The 18,143-nt window shown below is 44.9% G+C and overlaps 1 protein-coding gene across 2 annotated transcripts in view; it reads right to left on the minus strand.

Moving 5' to 3' along the window:
- The window catches only part of INSR (insulin receptor), a 144,068-nt gene extending 125,925 nt beyond the window's left edge, over positions 1–18,143 (minus strand). For both annotated transcript variants that reach the window (XM_037824514.1, XM_037824515.1), the window contains exons 1-2: positions 18,044–18,143; positions 1,466–2,017 (exon numbers count right to left, since the gene is read on the minus strand). In XM_037824514.1, coding sequence (XP_037680442.1) covers positions 1,466–2,017; positions 18,044–18,143 — 652 coding nt within the window. The remainder of the gene's footprint in view (positions 1–1,465; positions 2,018–18,043) is intronic.

Consider the following 18,143-nt stretch of genomic DNA (forward strand, 5'->3'; position numbering starts at 1 on the left):
ATGGCACTGGGGCAAGGAAAGTACCAAGGGATACCCTGAAATGAAGGTGAAGGGGTAGATTTCTGCAATAAATGGCACTGGGACCCCAACTAGTTACTTGGAGGAAAATGGACACTTCCTTTAAATCATGCACACAAACAGACCCAAAGTTCCCGGACGAATGCTTTTAAAAATATGATCATTGACATTAAAATAGAACATTTGTTTTATTTGTTTATTGATAGAAAAGGACTTTATAAGCATAAAATAACAGAAGGGGCATGCGAAAATTAAGCTCTGAGTTCTACAAATATTTTAAGCTCTTCTGACAAAAGACAACCAGAGCATTTTCACCACTGAACAAAAAGCTCTGAAAACCACCACTGACAAAGGGTTAACCACCTTCACCAATGAAAACTACATACAGATGAGTTTTTCAAAACCCACTAAGGTACTAAAAGAAAGATGGAAAAGGATAAAGAGAAAACCCAAACAACAAATCAACATTTTTTAAAAGGTTCAATTTTGACAGCAATCAAAGAAATGCAAATAGAAATGAGAACACATCAGCTCTCCCTTTCACCACTCCCCAACAGCGAATTATGAGAGATTTTTCAAACAGCACTCAGAGCTGGCCAAGGTGTTCCCTCTCATCCAAGGCTAGAAAGAACATCCACTGGTACATTTCCCCCGGAAAGCCATTTGGCAATCAAGATCAAGAGCCTTTGACCCAGAAATCTCACTTGTGGAAGGCAGGCCTAAAGAAACAAATGCTAGATAAAGCTTAGGCCCCAGAACATTCTTCCTTCTCTTTGCAAAAAGTGGAAATACTCTAACTGCCAAACAATTGGGAAGGTTAATAAATTAAGATAAAACCATTCTTTTAAATACCCACTAGTATAAAGTACCCCCCAACAAACTACCACCAGCAGTTTTGATTGTGGAATAATGATTGACGTTCTGCTTTTTCCCCTTATATATTTCTATGTTTTTCTAATTGTTGGCAACGAGCAATTTTACTTCTATAATCAGAGAAGAAATAAGCTTGTTTTTGAAAGAATAAGTCCATATTCTTCTAGTCATACCCCTGACCTTAACAAGGATCATTCAACTGTCTAGTACAGGAGTTGGCAAACTATGGCCCCTGGGCACAATCCGGCCCACCACTTGTTTTTGTAAATAAAGTTTTATTGAAACACAGCCACACCCATTTGTTTACATGTTGTCTATAGTCTATGGCTGCTTTCTGGCTATAAGGGCCAAGTCGAGTCCAGGCCACAGACACAGTATGCCTCACAAAGTCTAAAGTAACAGCTACCTGAGCCTTTACAGAAAAAAGATTTGCCAACCCCTGGTCTAGTAAATGACTCTACTTGGGTGTGTCCATATATATGTCCCAGCTCGTGCCTCCCAACCCCCACCTAATGGCTAAGACTTTCAGGATGCGGCATAGGAAATTGCTAAGAACTCTACATCCCCAGTGTACCTTTTTGGCAATGGCTATGAGTCCAACACCGCTCCACAAACTGCCCGTTGATAACAGTGGCAGGGCAGTTGGTCTTGCCCTTCGCGGATCCCGGACAGATGTCCCCACACTCCTCGTTGTCGTCTTTGTTCAGCACGATGTAATTATCCTCCACGGAATCCAGGATACGCGACCAGTCGATGGTGGCCAGGTAGCAGAGCTCGTTGTTCTTCTCGATGCGGACGGAGCCCCGCGTGATGTTCATCAGGTTGTAGAGGCCGAGCTCCTTGAGATGGACCATCTCGAAGATGACCAGCGCGTAGTTAAAGAACAGGCGCGAGCCCCGGATGACCGTGAGGTTGGGGAACAGGTCCTTCAGGCTCTCAAGCCCATAGACCCGGAAGAGCAGCAGGTAATCGGTGATCATGATGAGTTTGGGGAAACTGAGGTCTCGGAAATCCTCGGGCCTCGTTTTGAACATCAACAGTATCTGCAAATGTCCTTCGATGACCGAACAGTTCTCCAGCTCGTGGAGCCGGGTGAGATTGTTGCGAATGTCCATGCCAGGACACACTACAAAGGTGAAAAGAGGGGGAAAGCAAGACAGGTTACAAACACACCAGGTCTGCATTATAAGAATCAGCAACAGGCCAGCTTCATGGGGGTGTGGCCCCTGCAGTTACATGGGCCCACGCCCAGAAGGGACACACTTGGCTTAATGCTTTGCTTTCAACATTGTGACAGTCAGTCCTATGGGTCACCTTAGCTAGGCCATAGTACCCCGTTGTTTAACCTAACACCAATCTAGGTGTTGCCATGAAGGTATTTTGCAGATGTGGCTAACATCTGCCAGCAGTTGACCTTAAAGTAAAGGAGATTATCCTTGAAAATGGGGGTGGGCCTCATCCAATCAGTTGATGTCCTTAAAAGCAAGGACTGAGGTTTGCCAGAAATGAACAGATTTCCCCTTACGATGGCTGCATCAGTGCAGACTTGAATTTCCAGCCTGCCTGACAGATTTCAGACTCCAAACTGCAACATCAACTCCTGAGTTTCCTATGGATTTTGGACTCGTCAGCCTCCACAGTCCTGTGAGCCAATTCCTTCAAATACAAAGAAATATACATAAATATGTATCTATAGAGAGATTGGTAGATATGGATATATTTTCTCTGGATAACCTGAAGGATACAAACTTTGATGCCAGGAGTAGGGTACTATCATAACAGATGTCTAAAAACGTGCAAGTAAGTGTCTTTGAAATTAGGGGAATGGGTAGAAGCTGGAAGGATTTTGAGGCCCTGATAGAAAAAGCTTAGAGTGCCTTAAAGAGATGGCTGGTAGAAATGTAGATGCTAAAGGCACTTCTGGTGAGGCCTTAGAAGGAAATGAATGCAACCATTTTTGAAATTCTTAATCATTTTTGAAAAAGGGGCCCCACGTTTTCATTCTGCACAGGACTCTGCAAATTCTGTAGCCAATCCTGACGAGTGGCTTTCAATGTCAAGTTTCTGTACCTAAGCAATTACTTTCCAAAGGCAAACAGAATATTCCTTTTGCAGTACCTGTTAGGAGCCTCCAAATAATCACATGTAATCTGATGCAACTGAGACAATGGGATTTCAGAGGGGATTGAGTAACATGGCAGGTGCAGAAGGAGAAAGGAGAACTGTCCCCAATACGTCAATGGGAAAGATCTTGAGGAAATGATTTCTGGGGATAAAGGTGCACGCCTCAGAAGTGAGGCAAGGAGAGCTTAATTTATTTGTTTTGTCAATTTTCCCACCCTGCTGGCTTTCCTTCCCAACTTGCCCTCCTGGCCCGTAGTCAAGGCCTAATTACCTTTTACCTGGGTGTGGCAAGGGCTTCCCAGCCAGCACAAACATCCTACAGGCCCATTCTCCTGAAGGTGGTCCCCCCCAGCTCCAGCACCCTCCATGACTCCCCCTACCCTGCACTGCATGGCCCTCGGGTTCTGCCCTCCTCTCTCCCCAGCATGACAGGGACACTCCAGCTGAACAAGCCTGCCCACCATCCTCATACAACTCAAAGGCTGTTTCCACCTCTGTAACATGACCTACGAGGGGAAAAAGTGAGCCAGCGAGACAGGCACTTAAGTAGTCCTTGGAACACAGCAGGTGCTCAATTAATGTCAGCTATTCTGGTATTTATTCCCCAAAACACATCACACTCATCTCTGGGAGCACTGCCTTCATTCCCCTAGACTGGGAGGCAGCAAACTTTTTCTGTAAAAAAATATTTTCAGCTTTGCAGGCCATACCGTCTCTGTCACACAATTTGTAAATGAATGGGTGTGGCTGTGTTCCAATAAAACTTTATTTACAAAACCAGGCGGTGGGCCAGCTTTTTGCCTGTGGGCTCTAACTAACAACCCCCGCCCTAGTCCAAAGCTGTCCAACAGATCTTCTGCAAGCAATGTTCCACATCTGCACTGTCCAATATGGTAGCCACTAACCCTTTATGCCTCTTGAGCACTTGAAATGTGGCTAGTGAGACTGAGGAACTGAATATTTACTTTTACTTCATTTTAATTTATTTAAATTTAAACACCTACATGTGGCTAGTAGCTTCTGGATTGAACAGGGCAGCCCCAGCTCCTTCAGCCGGGAAAGCCTTTTACACCTCAGCTCCTTATTTCTAAATACAGCTCATTACTCAACTCAGTTCAAATGCCACTGCCTCCAGGCAGCCTTTCCTGATTTCTTCTCTTCTGTGCACCTATTTTGGTCCTTCCCTTCTCCTTGTACCTCCCACCCCCATACTCTAGTTAATACTCATCAGTCATGCTCTTTGGACAACTCCCCTACAGCAACGGACACACACATGCGTGCACAGACACGCATGCGCACGCACACACACACGCACAGCCCTCAGCACCTGACCTGAAAGATAAGACTCAGTACACAATCCCTTCTTGTTTTATTCCAAGGCACTAAACCTTTCCCTAATATCTTTAAGGCAAACAGACCGTTCTAAAGAATAACAGTAAATCCTCTTAAAAACCCACTCTGAGAGTGACTAGCAAAAGAAGCACAAATTAGAAAGAAAACAGCAATACAAACAATTAAGGTAAACAAAGCAGCAGTGTTCCTAGATCACATTCTGTACGGAACGGATTTAACTAAATCAAGGAAAATGACATGCACATATGCGGACACGTGCACGCACACGCGCACCAGGAAGTTGTAGGAAAGCCCTAGTCCCCGGCTCCCAACAAACCACCAGCCACCCCTCGCCACTCACTGTCCTGGGTCTGCACCGAGCAGGGGCACCGCAGACGCCAAGCCCAGGCTGGAAGCAGCTTCAGGAGGACAAGGATGCTGGGTCCAACTCCACACTCTCTGCTACCCAGGGAACACAGCACAGGCTCCCAGCCCCAGTAAACATCAAGAGCATCTATTTACAGAGATCTCAATGGTGATGCCTGCCAATAGGTCCCTCCCCACCCTCCAGGTGAGAAAACTGGAAGCCTTCTGCCGAAGGACACAGCAACCAGAAGCAGGTAGGGTTGCCAAATTTAGATTATAAAAAAATACAGAACACCCAGTTCAATTTGAATTTCAGTTTAACAACAATTTTTTTAAAGATAAGTATGTCCATGCAATCTTTGGGACATAATTATCCTAAAAAAAATTATTCATTGCTTATCTGAAATTCAAATTCAACTGGCATCCTGTATTTTATTTGGCCAAGTAGTGGCATAGCATAGGCTCAGCCACAGCTCTGGGTTTCCCAACCCTGGACTTCACACTCTATATTTCATTCATACACACACACACACACACACACACATGCAATCACCGGGGGCACCAAGAACATCTGCCTGCTATGCTCCCCAGGCTGAGGCAGGACCAAAGTCAAATACAGATGTGCATGCAAAGATTAAATGGCTGGTAGCTATCAGAGAAATGCCAATTCCACCCACAATGAGATTCCACTTCGCATTCACTAGAATAGACAAAATTAAAAAGACAACATTAGCAAGCATCGCAAGTATATAGAGACATCAGAACTCTCATACCCTGCTAGTGGGAACATAAAACGGTTCAGCCACTTCATACAACAGGCAGTTCCTCAAAAGGTTAAATGTACATTTATCATATGACCCGGCAATTTCACTGCTAGGTATTTATCCTAGAGAACTGAAAACACACATCCAGACAAAAACTTGTACACAAACGTTCATAGAAACATTATTTTAATAGCCAAAAAGGAAACAACAGAGGAATGGATGAATAAAATGTGCTATATCCATACAATGGAATATTATTTGGCAATAAAAAGAAATGAAGTACTAGCTCTACTTGCAGATGACATGATCCTACATGTAGAAAATTTCAAAGAATCCAAAAAAAAACTACTAGAGCTAATAAATGAATTCAGCAAAGTTGCAGTGTACAGGATCAACACTGGAAAATCAACTGTGTTTCTTCTATACATCAGCAATGAACAATCCAAAGAAGAAATTAAGAAAACAATCCCATTTATAACAGCATCCAAAAGAATAAAATACCTAGGAATCAATTTAACCAAAGAAGTGAAAGGTTTGTATACTGAAAACCACAACACACTGCTGAAAAAAAATTAAATAAGACCTACATAGATGGAAAAACATCCCATGTCCATGGACTGGAAGACTTAAAATTTTTAAATGGTGATACTCCCCAAAGCAACCGATAGATTCAATGTAATCCCTATCAAAATTCTAACAGCTTTTTTGCAAAAATAGAAAACTGGTCCTCAAATTCATATGGAACAGACAAGGGCACCCAGTGTTCTTTTTTACTTTAGTTGCTCCTTTTCACTTTAATTATTATTCTGGTTATTTTTGTGTGTGTGGTAATGAGGGTGTCGGGGATTGATTTTGGTAATGAATGTACAACTACATAATGGTACTGTGAACAATCAAATGTATAATTTGTTTTGTATGACTGCGTGGTATGTGAATATATCTCAATAAAATGAATAATAAAAAAAAATTCATATGGAATTGCAAGGGCCCTCAAATAGCCAAAACAGTCTTGAAAGAGAAGAACAAATTTGGAGGACTCACACTTCCTGAGTTCAAAATTTACTACAAATCTACAGTAATCAAAACAGTGTGTTACTAGTATAAAGATAAACATATAGATGAATGGAATAGAACTGAGAGTCCAGAAATAAACCCATACAGCTATAGCCAATATATTTTCAACAAGGGTGCCAACACCATTCATTGGGAAAAGAAAAGTTTCTTCAACAAATGGTGCTGGGACAATTGGATATCCACATGCAAAAGAATGAATTTGGAGCCCTCCTCACACCATATACAAAAATTAACTCACAATGCACTGACCTAAGTGTAAGCACTAAACTGTAAAACCAGAAGAAAACATTAAGGTAAATCTTCATGACCTTGGATTTGGCAATGCATTCTTAAATACGACACCGAAACCACAAAGACCAAAGAAAAAAATAGATAAACTAGACCACCAAAATTTTAAATGTTTGTGTATCAACAGTCATTATGAAGAAAGCAAAAAGACAACCTACAGAATGGGAGAAAACATTTGCAAATCATGTATCCACTAAGGATCTAGTATACAGTATATACAAAGAACACATAAAACTCAACAACAAAAAGGCCAACAACCCAATCTAAAAATGGGCAAAGGACTTGAGTAGACATTTCTGCAAACGAGATACACAATTGGCTAAAAAGCACATGAAAAGAGGTTCTCAATGATAAGCCATTAGGGAAATGCAAATCAGAACCATGATGAGATACCACTTCACAACCACTAGAATGGCTTAAAAAAAAAAAAAAAAAAAAAAAGATGGACAATATCAAGTGCTGACAAGGATGCAGACAAAAGGGAATCCTCATACATTGCTGAAGGGAATGTAAAATGGTTCGGCCACTGTGGAAAACAGTAGAGTTTGGTGGTTCCTGAAAAAGTTAAACATAGATGCACCCAAACTTGAGGGTGGGCCTTAATCCAATACGGCTTAAGTCCGCAAAGGAAAGTAGATGCAGAAAGACGCCATGGAGATCAGCCAGGAGTAGGAAGTTAAAGGAAGCCAGAAGAGAAAAGAGAAGATGCCGTCAAGTGCATTATCATGTGATGGAAAAGCCAAGGAACCCCAAAGATTGCCAGTCAGCCAGACGATACAGACCCCAGGAGGAAGCAAGCCTTCTAGCCTCTGAAAGCATAAGCCAATAAATTCCTGTTGTTAAGCCAACTCATTGTGTGGTATTTGTGTTAAAAGCAGCCAGGAAACTAAAACACCTGGCAATTTTCATTCCTATGTATATACCCAAGAGATATGAAAATATCTATCCATGCAAAAACTTGAACACAAATGTTCACAGCAGCACTATTAGCAATCACCAAAAAGCGGAATCAAACACCAAATGTCCACAAGTGGAAGAATGGACAAACAAACTGTGGTATATCCTTGCAAAAGAATATTATTCAGCCATTAAAAGGAATGAAGTACTGATGCATGGCACAACATGGATGAATCTCGAAAACATTATGCTAAGTGAAAGAAACCAGACACAAAAGGACACGTATGATTTCGTTTATAAGAAGCATGCAGAATAGGTAAATCATAGTGACAGAAAGCAGATTAGTGGTTGCCAAGGGTTGGGAGGAGACAGAAATGGGGAGAAAATACTTAATGTGTATTGGGTGTCCTTTGGGTGATGAAAATGTTTTGGAACTAGACAGAGGCATTGGTGGCACAACATTGTGAATGTGCTAAATGCCACTGAATTGCTCATTTTTAAATGGTTAACTTTATGTTATGTGACTTTTGCCTCAATTAAAAGAAAGAAAGAGATGAAATTCTGATACATGCCTTAAAAACATCAAAGAAATAACCCCCAGATTGACCTCTCGACTCTACTTGAAATCTCTCAGCCACTGAAACTTTGTTTCTTTTCCTCCTTTTGGTCACGATGGCATTCTCAATCCCACGATGCTGGGACCGGGCTCATACCTGGGAGTCATGCCCAACATTGCCAGGGAGACATACCCCTGGGAATCATGTCCCATGTAGGGGGGAGTGTAGTGAGTTTATTTGCGGAGTTGGCTGAGAGAGACACGCCACATCTGAGCAACAAAAGAGGTTCTCTACGGGTGACTCTTAGGCATAATTGTAAGTAGCCTTAGCTTCTCCTTTGCAGGAATAAGTTTCCTAAGGGAAAGCGCCAAGATCGAGGGCTTGACTTACTACATTGGGATTCCCTAATGTTTGTGGTAATACCAGGAATTCCCCAGGTGGAGAAGTTTAATATTTCCATAAAATTGTCCTGAAGACAATTATATAATAATGTAGATTACAAGGGGTGACAGTGTGATTGTGAAGACCTTGTGGATCACACCCCCTTTATCTAGTGTATGGATGAGTAGAAAAATGGGGATAAAAACTAAAGGACAAATGGGGTGGGATGGCGGAATGATTTGGGTGTTCTTTTTTCACTTTTACTTTTTATTCTTGTTCTGGTTCTTTCTGATATAAGGAAAATGTTCAGAGATAGACTGTGGTGATGAACACATAACTATGTTATCATACTGTGGACAGTGGATTGTATACCATGGATGACTGTATGGTGTGTGAATGTATTTCAATAAAACTGAATTTAATTAAAAAAATGAAATAAAAAAAGATATTAAAAAAATTACCATTTCAACATGCAATCAATATTTTTAAAGTATTCATAGATAATCTAAAGAATTTCTTTCATATTAAGGCTTCAAAATGTGATACATATTTTCCACATGTAGTACATCTCAATTCAGATGCTAAATTTTCACCAGAAATAGTGTGCTAGTTTGAATCTATTGTGTGCCCCAGAAAAAAAACATGTTCTTTTAATCCACTCGTGGGGGCAGACCTATTGTGGGTGGGATCTTTCGATTAGGTTGTTTCCATGGAGATGTGACCCCACCCATTCAAGGTGGATCTTAATTAGTTCACTAGAGTCCTTAAGAGAGCTCAGAGAGACAGAGCTCAGACCCGACACAGACCCAGATGTTTGGAGATACTAAGCTAAGAGAGGAAACCCAGAGTTTGCCCCAGAGAAGCTAAATGAGAATCCAAAGACAAAAGGAGAAAGCCACTGGAATCAGAAGCTGGAAGCAATGCAACCTGAGCAAAGGACCAGCAGATGCCAGCCACGTGCCTTCCCAGCTGACAGAGGTGTTCCGGATGCCATCGGCCTTTTCCTCAGAAGGTATCTACCTCTAGATGCCTTAATTTGGACATTTTCATGGCCTTAGAACTATTAAATTTGTGAACTAATACGCCCCCATTGTAAAAGCCAATCCATTTCTGGTATATTGTATTTCCAGCAGCTTTAGCAAACTGGAACAAACAGTTAATCTGTATTTAGACCTCATAAAATGGACAGTTTAAAATGTATATTCACATACCCAAAGTTGTTCCAAACAAAATGAAAAGTTTTCCAATAACTGAATCGAGCTTTGGGTATTTTAACTTAAATGGAAGTTAAATAAAATTAGAAATTGAGTTCATCAGTCACCCCGATCACAGTTCAAGTGTTCAGTAGTTGCATGGGGCTAGTGGCTGACAAACTAGACAGCAAAGAAAGCAGAAAGTTCCACTGGACAGTGCAAGAATTTCCCCCTCAGCCAGAGAAATCTGAGAATTTTCCAGAAGGAAAGGCTGACAGGAGAGCTGTCTTGGGAAGTGCTACCTTTGCCCTGGCTTTCTCTCCACCATGAAAGCAGCAGAGGGACAGCATTTAGGGGCAGTACAGGAGGTGTCTAGCAGATTTTTTAAGTCCTTTACAATGTTAAGATTTTCTATACTCTCTTTTTTTCAATCGTGAATGTCCTCGTTCCTTAGTTACAGCGTTCCTCAAATACTCCCTGGAGATCTGTCTGGGGCCCACACGTTCCTCTCTGCATTCTTTCCAGTCTTCAAACCACTTCCTCCTAAAGTCAGGTGGTCCTGCCCCAACAAGCTCTGAGCTCAGGTGTCAGGCCACCACCAGTACCAAATTCAGAACACACTAGAAACCTGACAGAGCTGGACTCCCACCCCAGCCCCAGCACCTGACTACAGGGCAATCCTGGGCCAAAGTCTCAACCTCTGCGTGCCTCAGTTTCTTCATCTGTAAATGATGATAGCATGATAAAAGCTATGGAGAACAAATGAGAACTGGTGGCTGTCTACGTACGCATAAGTTCTGTCCGAGCTACATGACACCAATTCCCAAATTCATCACCTTCAGAATTGAGAACTTGGGTACAGTGGGATATCAGACACCCTGATAATTCTCTGCCTACCCAAAAGACTGGCTCTCAACGCTGACTTCCAGAAGGGAGAACAGAAGGAGGAGCTGAGACAGGTAGCAGTATTGGGAGACCTAGATTCTAAGGCAGGTTCTGTTACTGGCAAGTCAGAAAGATAAACACTTGCTGGGAACCCCTGTGTGCCAGACATCATGCTGGGCATGAGGGAATAGCAAATAAACAAGGTCACAGCGGTCCAGCAAGCAGGGGACTACGACACGCTGCCATCAGAGTTAAGACAAAGTAGTAAAGTGATTAACTGCACTGACTCGAGACCAGACAGCCTGGGTACAAATCTCAGGTTTACCATTTGGCATCTATGTGATGTCAGATAAGTTATTTAACCTCTCTGGGCTTTGATTTTCATGTTATCCCTGCTGAGTGGCAAGTTAGGGAAGGATAGGAGAAACAAAATAGTGTGGGGGGGGGGGTGGAGGCAGGAGGCAAGGGAGGAGAGAGAAGGAAGCAGAGGAAATGGATGGGGAAGCCAGCTCAGACAAAGCCTGAGAGCCCAGAGGAAACCCAGAAAACCTTTGCCGACTGCAGCAGAGTTGAAGGGGTGAGTGATGAAACCTCCAGGCAGATGGCACAAATGCATAAACACAGATTCCCATGGACCCAGCAATTCCTGATCGGGAAACCCACAGGTCTGCTCATACAATTCCATGCAGCACTGTCTATGATGGCACAAGACTGGAAACAACATAGCTGTCCATCCACAGGGGAGCAGGCAAATCAGTTATGGTCCCTCCATGTAATACACTGGTTCTCAAAGTGGGGTTCAAGAACCAGCAGTATCCGCATCACCTGGGAACTTGTTAGAAATGCAAATGCTATTTTCTGGAAGGGTAACACTCGCCAACCCACACATGGAGGGTGATTTCATTTATCCAAGTAGCCACATTACACTAGAACATGTCCACATTGGACCCACCATCTTATTGGCACCCAGACAGGCAAATCAAGTTTACACTGGAAGGGAAAGAGACGGCATGGGATGAAGAAGAGAGAAGGAGAAGGAAAGAGGCCTCTGTCCTGGTTCTGTTGGGGAAGAAGCAGAAGTCAACGGAGGAAAAGGGGGAAGAACAGTGTTTCAGGCACAGAAGTTGCATGCGATGATGTGAAAGCACTAACAGGGAGCCCCAAGGAACTGCAGACTCTAAGGGTCTGGAGCTGGACAAGGAAAGGGAGCTGAGGTTGCCCATGGCTACAGCCAAGCTCATGAGTCAGAAAGGGACTTACCTGGTAGCTGTGGAAGGACCAAAGAAGGAGAAGCAGAAAACTCCCATTGGCACTAGAGTGGAGAAGGTTCTAAAGAAGTCACGCTGGAACCCCTGCTAAGGCATGGCCTAGGGTAAAGGGGTCAGGGGCCTGGTCTATCATGGGGCTGGATGCAAGAAAAAAGGCAAGATTTAAGAGATGCTGAGGAAGTAGGATCTACAGGGCTTGGTGCTCAGGGGAGGTAGAAGAGAGGGGAAGAGGTGAAGGGAGGGTCCTTAAACCCAGAGAAGCCAAGAGAGGGCCACTTTGGGGTAGTGAGGACTACAGGCTCAGTTTGGGGTATGTTGAGCTTTGTGGGTGCTGTGGGATACTCAGGAGTGGGGATTTGGGAATATGTGGATCTGAAGCTGGAGAGGGAGACAGACGCTGGTGGAAGCAGTGACAAAGGGTGATATTATCAGGAAGGCATGGGGGGGGCACGACAACTGAAAGGGGAAAGGATAAGAAGGAGAGCCCCGGGGGCACAATATTTAAGGACAGGGGACTAGATAGAGGGCCGATGAGCCCTACTCACTCCCTGATACCAACACCTTTTATATGCCTGCCCGAAGCAGTTCTGCAAGCTCAGAAACATCTAGGCTAATTCCTCCAGTCACTTATATAGGTTTGTAAGCATAACTACACCACACATCAAACCACAGGGCGGCAAAGGAGCCTGCACCCCATCCCCAGAATCCAACCCAGAGGAGGACAGACAGCACCCAGAGAAGACAGGGGAAGGAAAACCAAAGGAAGTTTTGCAAGACCAAAAAAGCACTTAAAAAAAAGTAGGTGGCGTTAACAATACAAATGGGTGAAATTACAAAGGAACATTTTGGTTAGAAAGCATCCTTTTTCTGGTATTCTAGAGGGAAACAAAGAGTGCATCCCTGAGAACAGGTTAGTAACAAGGAATTACAGAAAGGCAGTTGGAAAACAACATCCTACTCACTTGTGAACTTTTGTTTCCAACCTCTACTTTCTTTTGCACTGCTAACAAACACAGTTTTTGGAAAGTACCTACATTTTCTACATTTCCACAAAGGCAAAGAGGAGAAACAAGATTCTCCTGGCAACAGGTTGTCATTCCTAAGCCTATCTAAATCTGACAAGGGGCTTCTATCTAAACCTGACGAGAAACCATTCCCTTAAGGAATCGGGCAAAAAAGACCAGATTTGAAACCAAATTTGAATCCGCAGAATATTGCCTTCCACTCCTACTGGAATTTATATCCAGCCTGCACTTGGCAACACAGGACAACAAATCTTGCTCTTCCCAGAAACAAAATATGTTTCTAAAATCCCAAAAGCCATGGTAAAACACCTTGTCTCTGGGGTGAGCAAAGCACAGGGGTCTCCTCCCTGAGAAAAAAGATCTTGTAGCATCTCTTGAACTTTCTAAGTGGTCACTTAAGAATTTGTGATGAAAACAAGACAAAAGGCTGAATGCGTTCCAAAGGATTCTAACTGGAAAATGGCAAGCCAGAGTACTCAAATTTTAAGCCACGGTGAGAGGAAACCACTTACTTAAATTTAAAATTTTCAATTTGAAGAATAGTAATCCAATTGCAAGATATTTTTCAAAATCTAGAGAAAACTATGGGGATGGAGACCTGATTGGTGGTTGCCAGTGGTTAGGGGTGGGGGTAGGTATAATGAAAAAAGGATGTCCTGAGAGTATTTGGGGTGGGGATGGGATAGTTCTGTATCCTGATTGTGGGGATGGCCACAAAGCTGTATAAAGGGGTCAAAACTCATAAAACTGGAGACCAAAAGAAAAAGTCACTTTTACCATATGATAATATAAAAAATCAAAATTCTTAAAAAGAGACCAAACTGATAATATGATAATGTAGTCATTTCCAGGACAAAATTGGGGTAGGTTTGGGGGCAGGGTGTTGAAAGGGGACTTTTGCTTTTTCCTCTTTCTGCTTTTGTAATTTTTTTCTCAATGAGAATGCATTACTTGCCATTATTTTAACTAAACCACCAAAGATATAATCCAATTGCAAAATGTAAACCAAGCCACCCTGGATGTATTCATAAGAGAAATAAACACAAAGAGAAAAAGACCTCTTGAGAGAAGACCTCTTCAGAGAAGACTACTTAACAGATACAACTTTCTTTTAGATTCGAGAGACAGAGCTGACAGCACGGAATCCTCACTCAAGGCCAAGATGGTCGTTAAAATAAATAAATCCTGAGGTCACAGGCACAGCTAACAAGGAAACATCACTTATTTTCTCCTCCTTGGAACCCATAAATTCAGCATAGTGAATGGTGTAAATGTCCATAATATGCCTTGCTCTATAAAGGGGAAAAACACAGCATCCCTGGGTGTTTCACTTGGCTTTGTTCATTCAAGTATTAGGGACCACACAAGCTCTTACGCAGCTGCGATGAATAAGCCCTCAAGAAGCTTGTTCCAGATCAGGGGTCGGCACATTTTTTTCTGTCAAGGGCTGGAGAGTAAATATTTTTTTTGGCTCTGTGGGCCACGTGGTTTCTGTGGCAACGACTCTGTTCTGCTGTTCTAGTGCACAAGCCGCCACAGACAAGACGTAAACAAATGAGTGTGGCTGTGTGCCAATAAAACTTTATTGTCAAAAACAGGCAGCGGGCAGAATCTGGCCGACGGCTGCAGTTTGTTGACCCCTGTTCTTGATGATAAATAATATGTAAATAAATATGTAAATAAAATACTAGGCTGAGAGAGCATCAGCCTAGTAACAGAGATTGCTAAGGAATGTGTGATGAAAGGGTCAGCCTCGGTGGAGGGACAAGCAAAGCAGAAAAGGAGCAGAAAGGAACGGAGAGACTCCTCCTTCCAACGGGAGGGAGTGGGCAGTGTCAAACCCGTAAGTCAAGCGAGGTGGGGCCAGAGAAGACACAACTGGGAGGAGAGCGATTACTTTAGCAAGCGCCATCAGGCAAAGTGGTGGAGACACAAGCCAGACGCCGTGGGCAGAGCAGTGGGTAAAAGGTGAGAGTGTGAAGGCAGCCAGGGCCCACCAGGAGGGGCTTGGCCGGGTCAGGCTGGAGAGGTCAGTGGTGGGCAGTGGAGTTCGGGAGAGTACTGAAAAGAAAAAGGTTCATGGGCCAATGGAGAACCTGGATGGAAAAAGCAGAGACCCAGATGGGTGTCCTGGATAAGGAAAAGTTAACTCCTCGAATGCAGGGGGTCTTGATTGGGGACAACTTTGCCCTCCACCCCTCAGGGGACATTTGGCAATTTTGGAGACATTTTGGTTGTCACGACTGGGGGCAAGGGGCTGCTCCTCGCATGTAGTGGGTAGAGGCCAGGGAGGCTGCTCGACATCCTACAATACACAGGACAGCCCCCACCCCTACCCCCTGACTGAGAATTATCTGGCCCTAAATGCCAAGGGTGCAAAGGCTGAGAAACCCTGCTCTAACCAAATAGGGATGGAAGTCAATATAGCTACCTTAGGAGGTTCCTCCATGGCCTCTGAGAGTGGGTGGGGCAGGAGAGAGAGGGGCAGATCTCCAGGAGAGAAGCAACGATTTGGAATAACCACTCCAAGAGTCCTGGTGAACCTGAAAACCAGGGGCATCTTTTGCTACCGAACACACAAGAGAAGCATCTCATGGTGATGGTCCCTCATTACAGGGTAGCTGAGAAATGAGGGGTATCAGGAAACAAGCATCTCACACCTCAATTACTAAGCCATGGAAAGCTCCGTAGGTTTTCAATTTAATTAATCCCACGGTGCCTTAATTCTCTGACTTTGCAATGCCAGCGAGTAATCTAGGCTGGAACCATCCAATCCAAATGGCAATGGAGAAAAAAGCCACTGCTCAGTTCAGTGCAGTAAAAACAACTGCACAGAACAACCAGGGCTGTGCAGTGCCACTGACAACTCTGAGGAAGAGTCCTTCCTCCCTTAAAAATCACATTAGATTCCCTCAGCCCCACCCAGTCAAAATGCCACTGTCACTGACGTCAGAAATTAATGCTCTATAAAGTTTCTTGCCCCCATCCACCCACCAGCTCAAGCTTTCAAGGAACCTCGCATCTCGTTTATTTGATAGAATAATGTTTTATTAAACATTACCCCAGAGTAGGAGTGCGGGAGGCTTAGAACCATGGTTAAGAACTAGTTAAGAAAAGAATAGCCATTTGTTAAGAAACCAGTGCTCTGAAGCCCAACTAGCCTGGATTCTAATTGCGACTCTGCCTCCTGCTTGCTCTATAGACCTCGACAAATTTCATCTGTGCAACAGGATAAAAGGCCGTAACCTCACCAGGTAGCAGTGAGGATCAACTGAGATTATACATGCAAAGCATGGAGAACAGTGCCTGCTACAGGTTTACCATTAGGACACTTAGGTATGACACGAAGAACAAGGAGCTCCTCAAGGCAACTATAAAAGCTTCACACTGTGCCTAGCCCCCTAGTCAAGAACAAATATTTACTGGACACCTACTATGTGCCAGTCACAGATGAAACAGACAAAAGCCTCTGCCCCCGTAGGCCCTCATGGAAGCCATAAATATGTAAAGAAGTGACCTCTGGAAGCCCAAGCACAGAATCACAATTAATTCCAAAGCTACAAGGAACAGAAGAGCAGGGAACCACACATACACAGGTTGCATGTATTACACATGCATGCACACAGACTAGCATAGGTTTAACAACTCATCTTGGATTTTCTTACCAAGAACTCAAACCAACAACCACCCCTCACTGAGTGGCTATGGGGACACCCAGACATTAAGCAGCAGAGTTGCTCAGCAAACTTGGTTTGTCAGCTCCAAAGCCTGTACTTTCTCATTCACCTCAATCACCACCAAGAGCACTTAGGAGCGTCTATTCCTTTGCTCCCAGACCCCTTTGTCATCCATGATCGATTTCCTTTTATGGAGAAATCTGAAGCAATCCCATGGATATTTTTAAAGCAGGGCTTCAGACCCCATAGTTGGAAACCTGAGTTATGCTCTCTGATGATTCTTCAGTCCTGGCTGGTCTCACAACTAGAAAGCCCGCCATCATGTATGAAGAGGGTGCTGGGGTTGGGGTCTGCCTCTGTCTGCTGCAAACACAGGGGGTATAAGAGGCTCTCCAAGTCCAGAGACTAACCCCCCCCACCCCACCCTGAGGTTGACAGGTAAAGACCCCTTCACGAAGGGCAGAGCTGGGGGGCGGGAGGTGGCCAGGAGACACGGGACAAGAGGAAACAGTCCAGAGCCCTGGAGGCAAGCCTGCAGACAGGGGTTCAAGTCCCAGCCCTGGTTACTCCTCTGTGAAGCCAAAGAACAAAAGTATCTGTCTCCAGGGGCCATGGTGAGGGCCGGGAGAGATAAGATGGACCAGCCTGTGGCATACGGTGATACTAATTATAAGAATCACGATAAAAACCGCCACTACTCCTCTTAACAACAACCGCCTTTTCCAGGGTTCTAGAGTTTGCCTCCTGACATCTGGAAGCAGAACCCAAAAGTGCAAATAAGGACCTGTACGGGGTGGCCACCGGCCCAGAGCCAAGACAGTGAGAAAGGGAAAGTCCTGCAATTCCCCTCGCCCTGTGGAACGTCACCCACCAGCGGGGACCCCCAAGGGACCTCCTGGTTCGGCACCCTGGGCTTCGGCTCCAAACCGTGTGAGCCCCGGACGCTTGGCAGTCCGAGGCCGTCCGGACCCTGTGACTCCAAGTCCCGGAGGTGACCCAGAGAGGTGTCCCGCCTCCCGAGCGCCTTGGGCAGGGAGCGGGTCCAGGCGCGGGTCCGAGGCGCGCTCCGGAGAGGCGCCGGCGGCGCGGGCACTGGGGCAAGGTTCCTCCCGACCGGGGCTCGCACGCGGGGCGCGGAGCCGCGAGCCCAGGCGGGCAAAGGCCAAGGTCAGCGGCCTCCAGCCCCCCGCGGGGCCGTCCAGGCCACCCGCGTGCCCCCCACCCCCGCTCCCGTGGACACTCAGTCCCCAGCGGCGGGAACCGGGGTGCTCCACTTCGGCGGCAGGGTCCTCTCCGCCCGCCCCCGCGCCCCCAGACTCACCCTCTCCGGGATACAGGTGGCCCGCGGCGCCCACCAGCAGCGCAGCCACGGCCAGCAGCAGCGGGGCGGCCGCCGCCCCCCGCCGGCCCCCGGCGCCCAT

This window comes from Choloepus didactylus, assembly GCF_015220235.1.
Source record: "Choloepus didactylus isolate mChoDid1 chromosome 25 unlocalized genomic scaffold, mChoDid1.pri SUPER_25_unloc2, whole genome shotgun sequence".
Classification (NCBI taxonomy): Eukaryota; Metazoa; Chordata; class Mammalia; order Pilosa; family Megalonychidae; genus Choloepus; species Choloepus didactylus.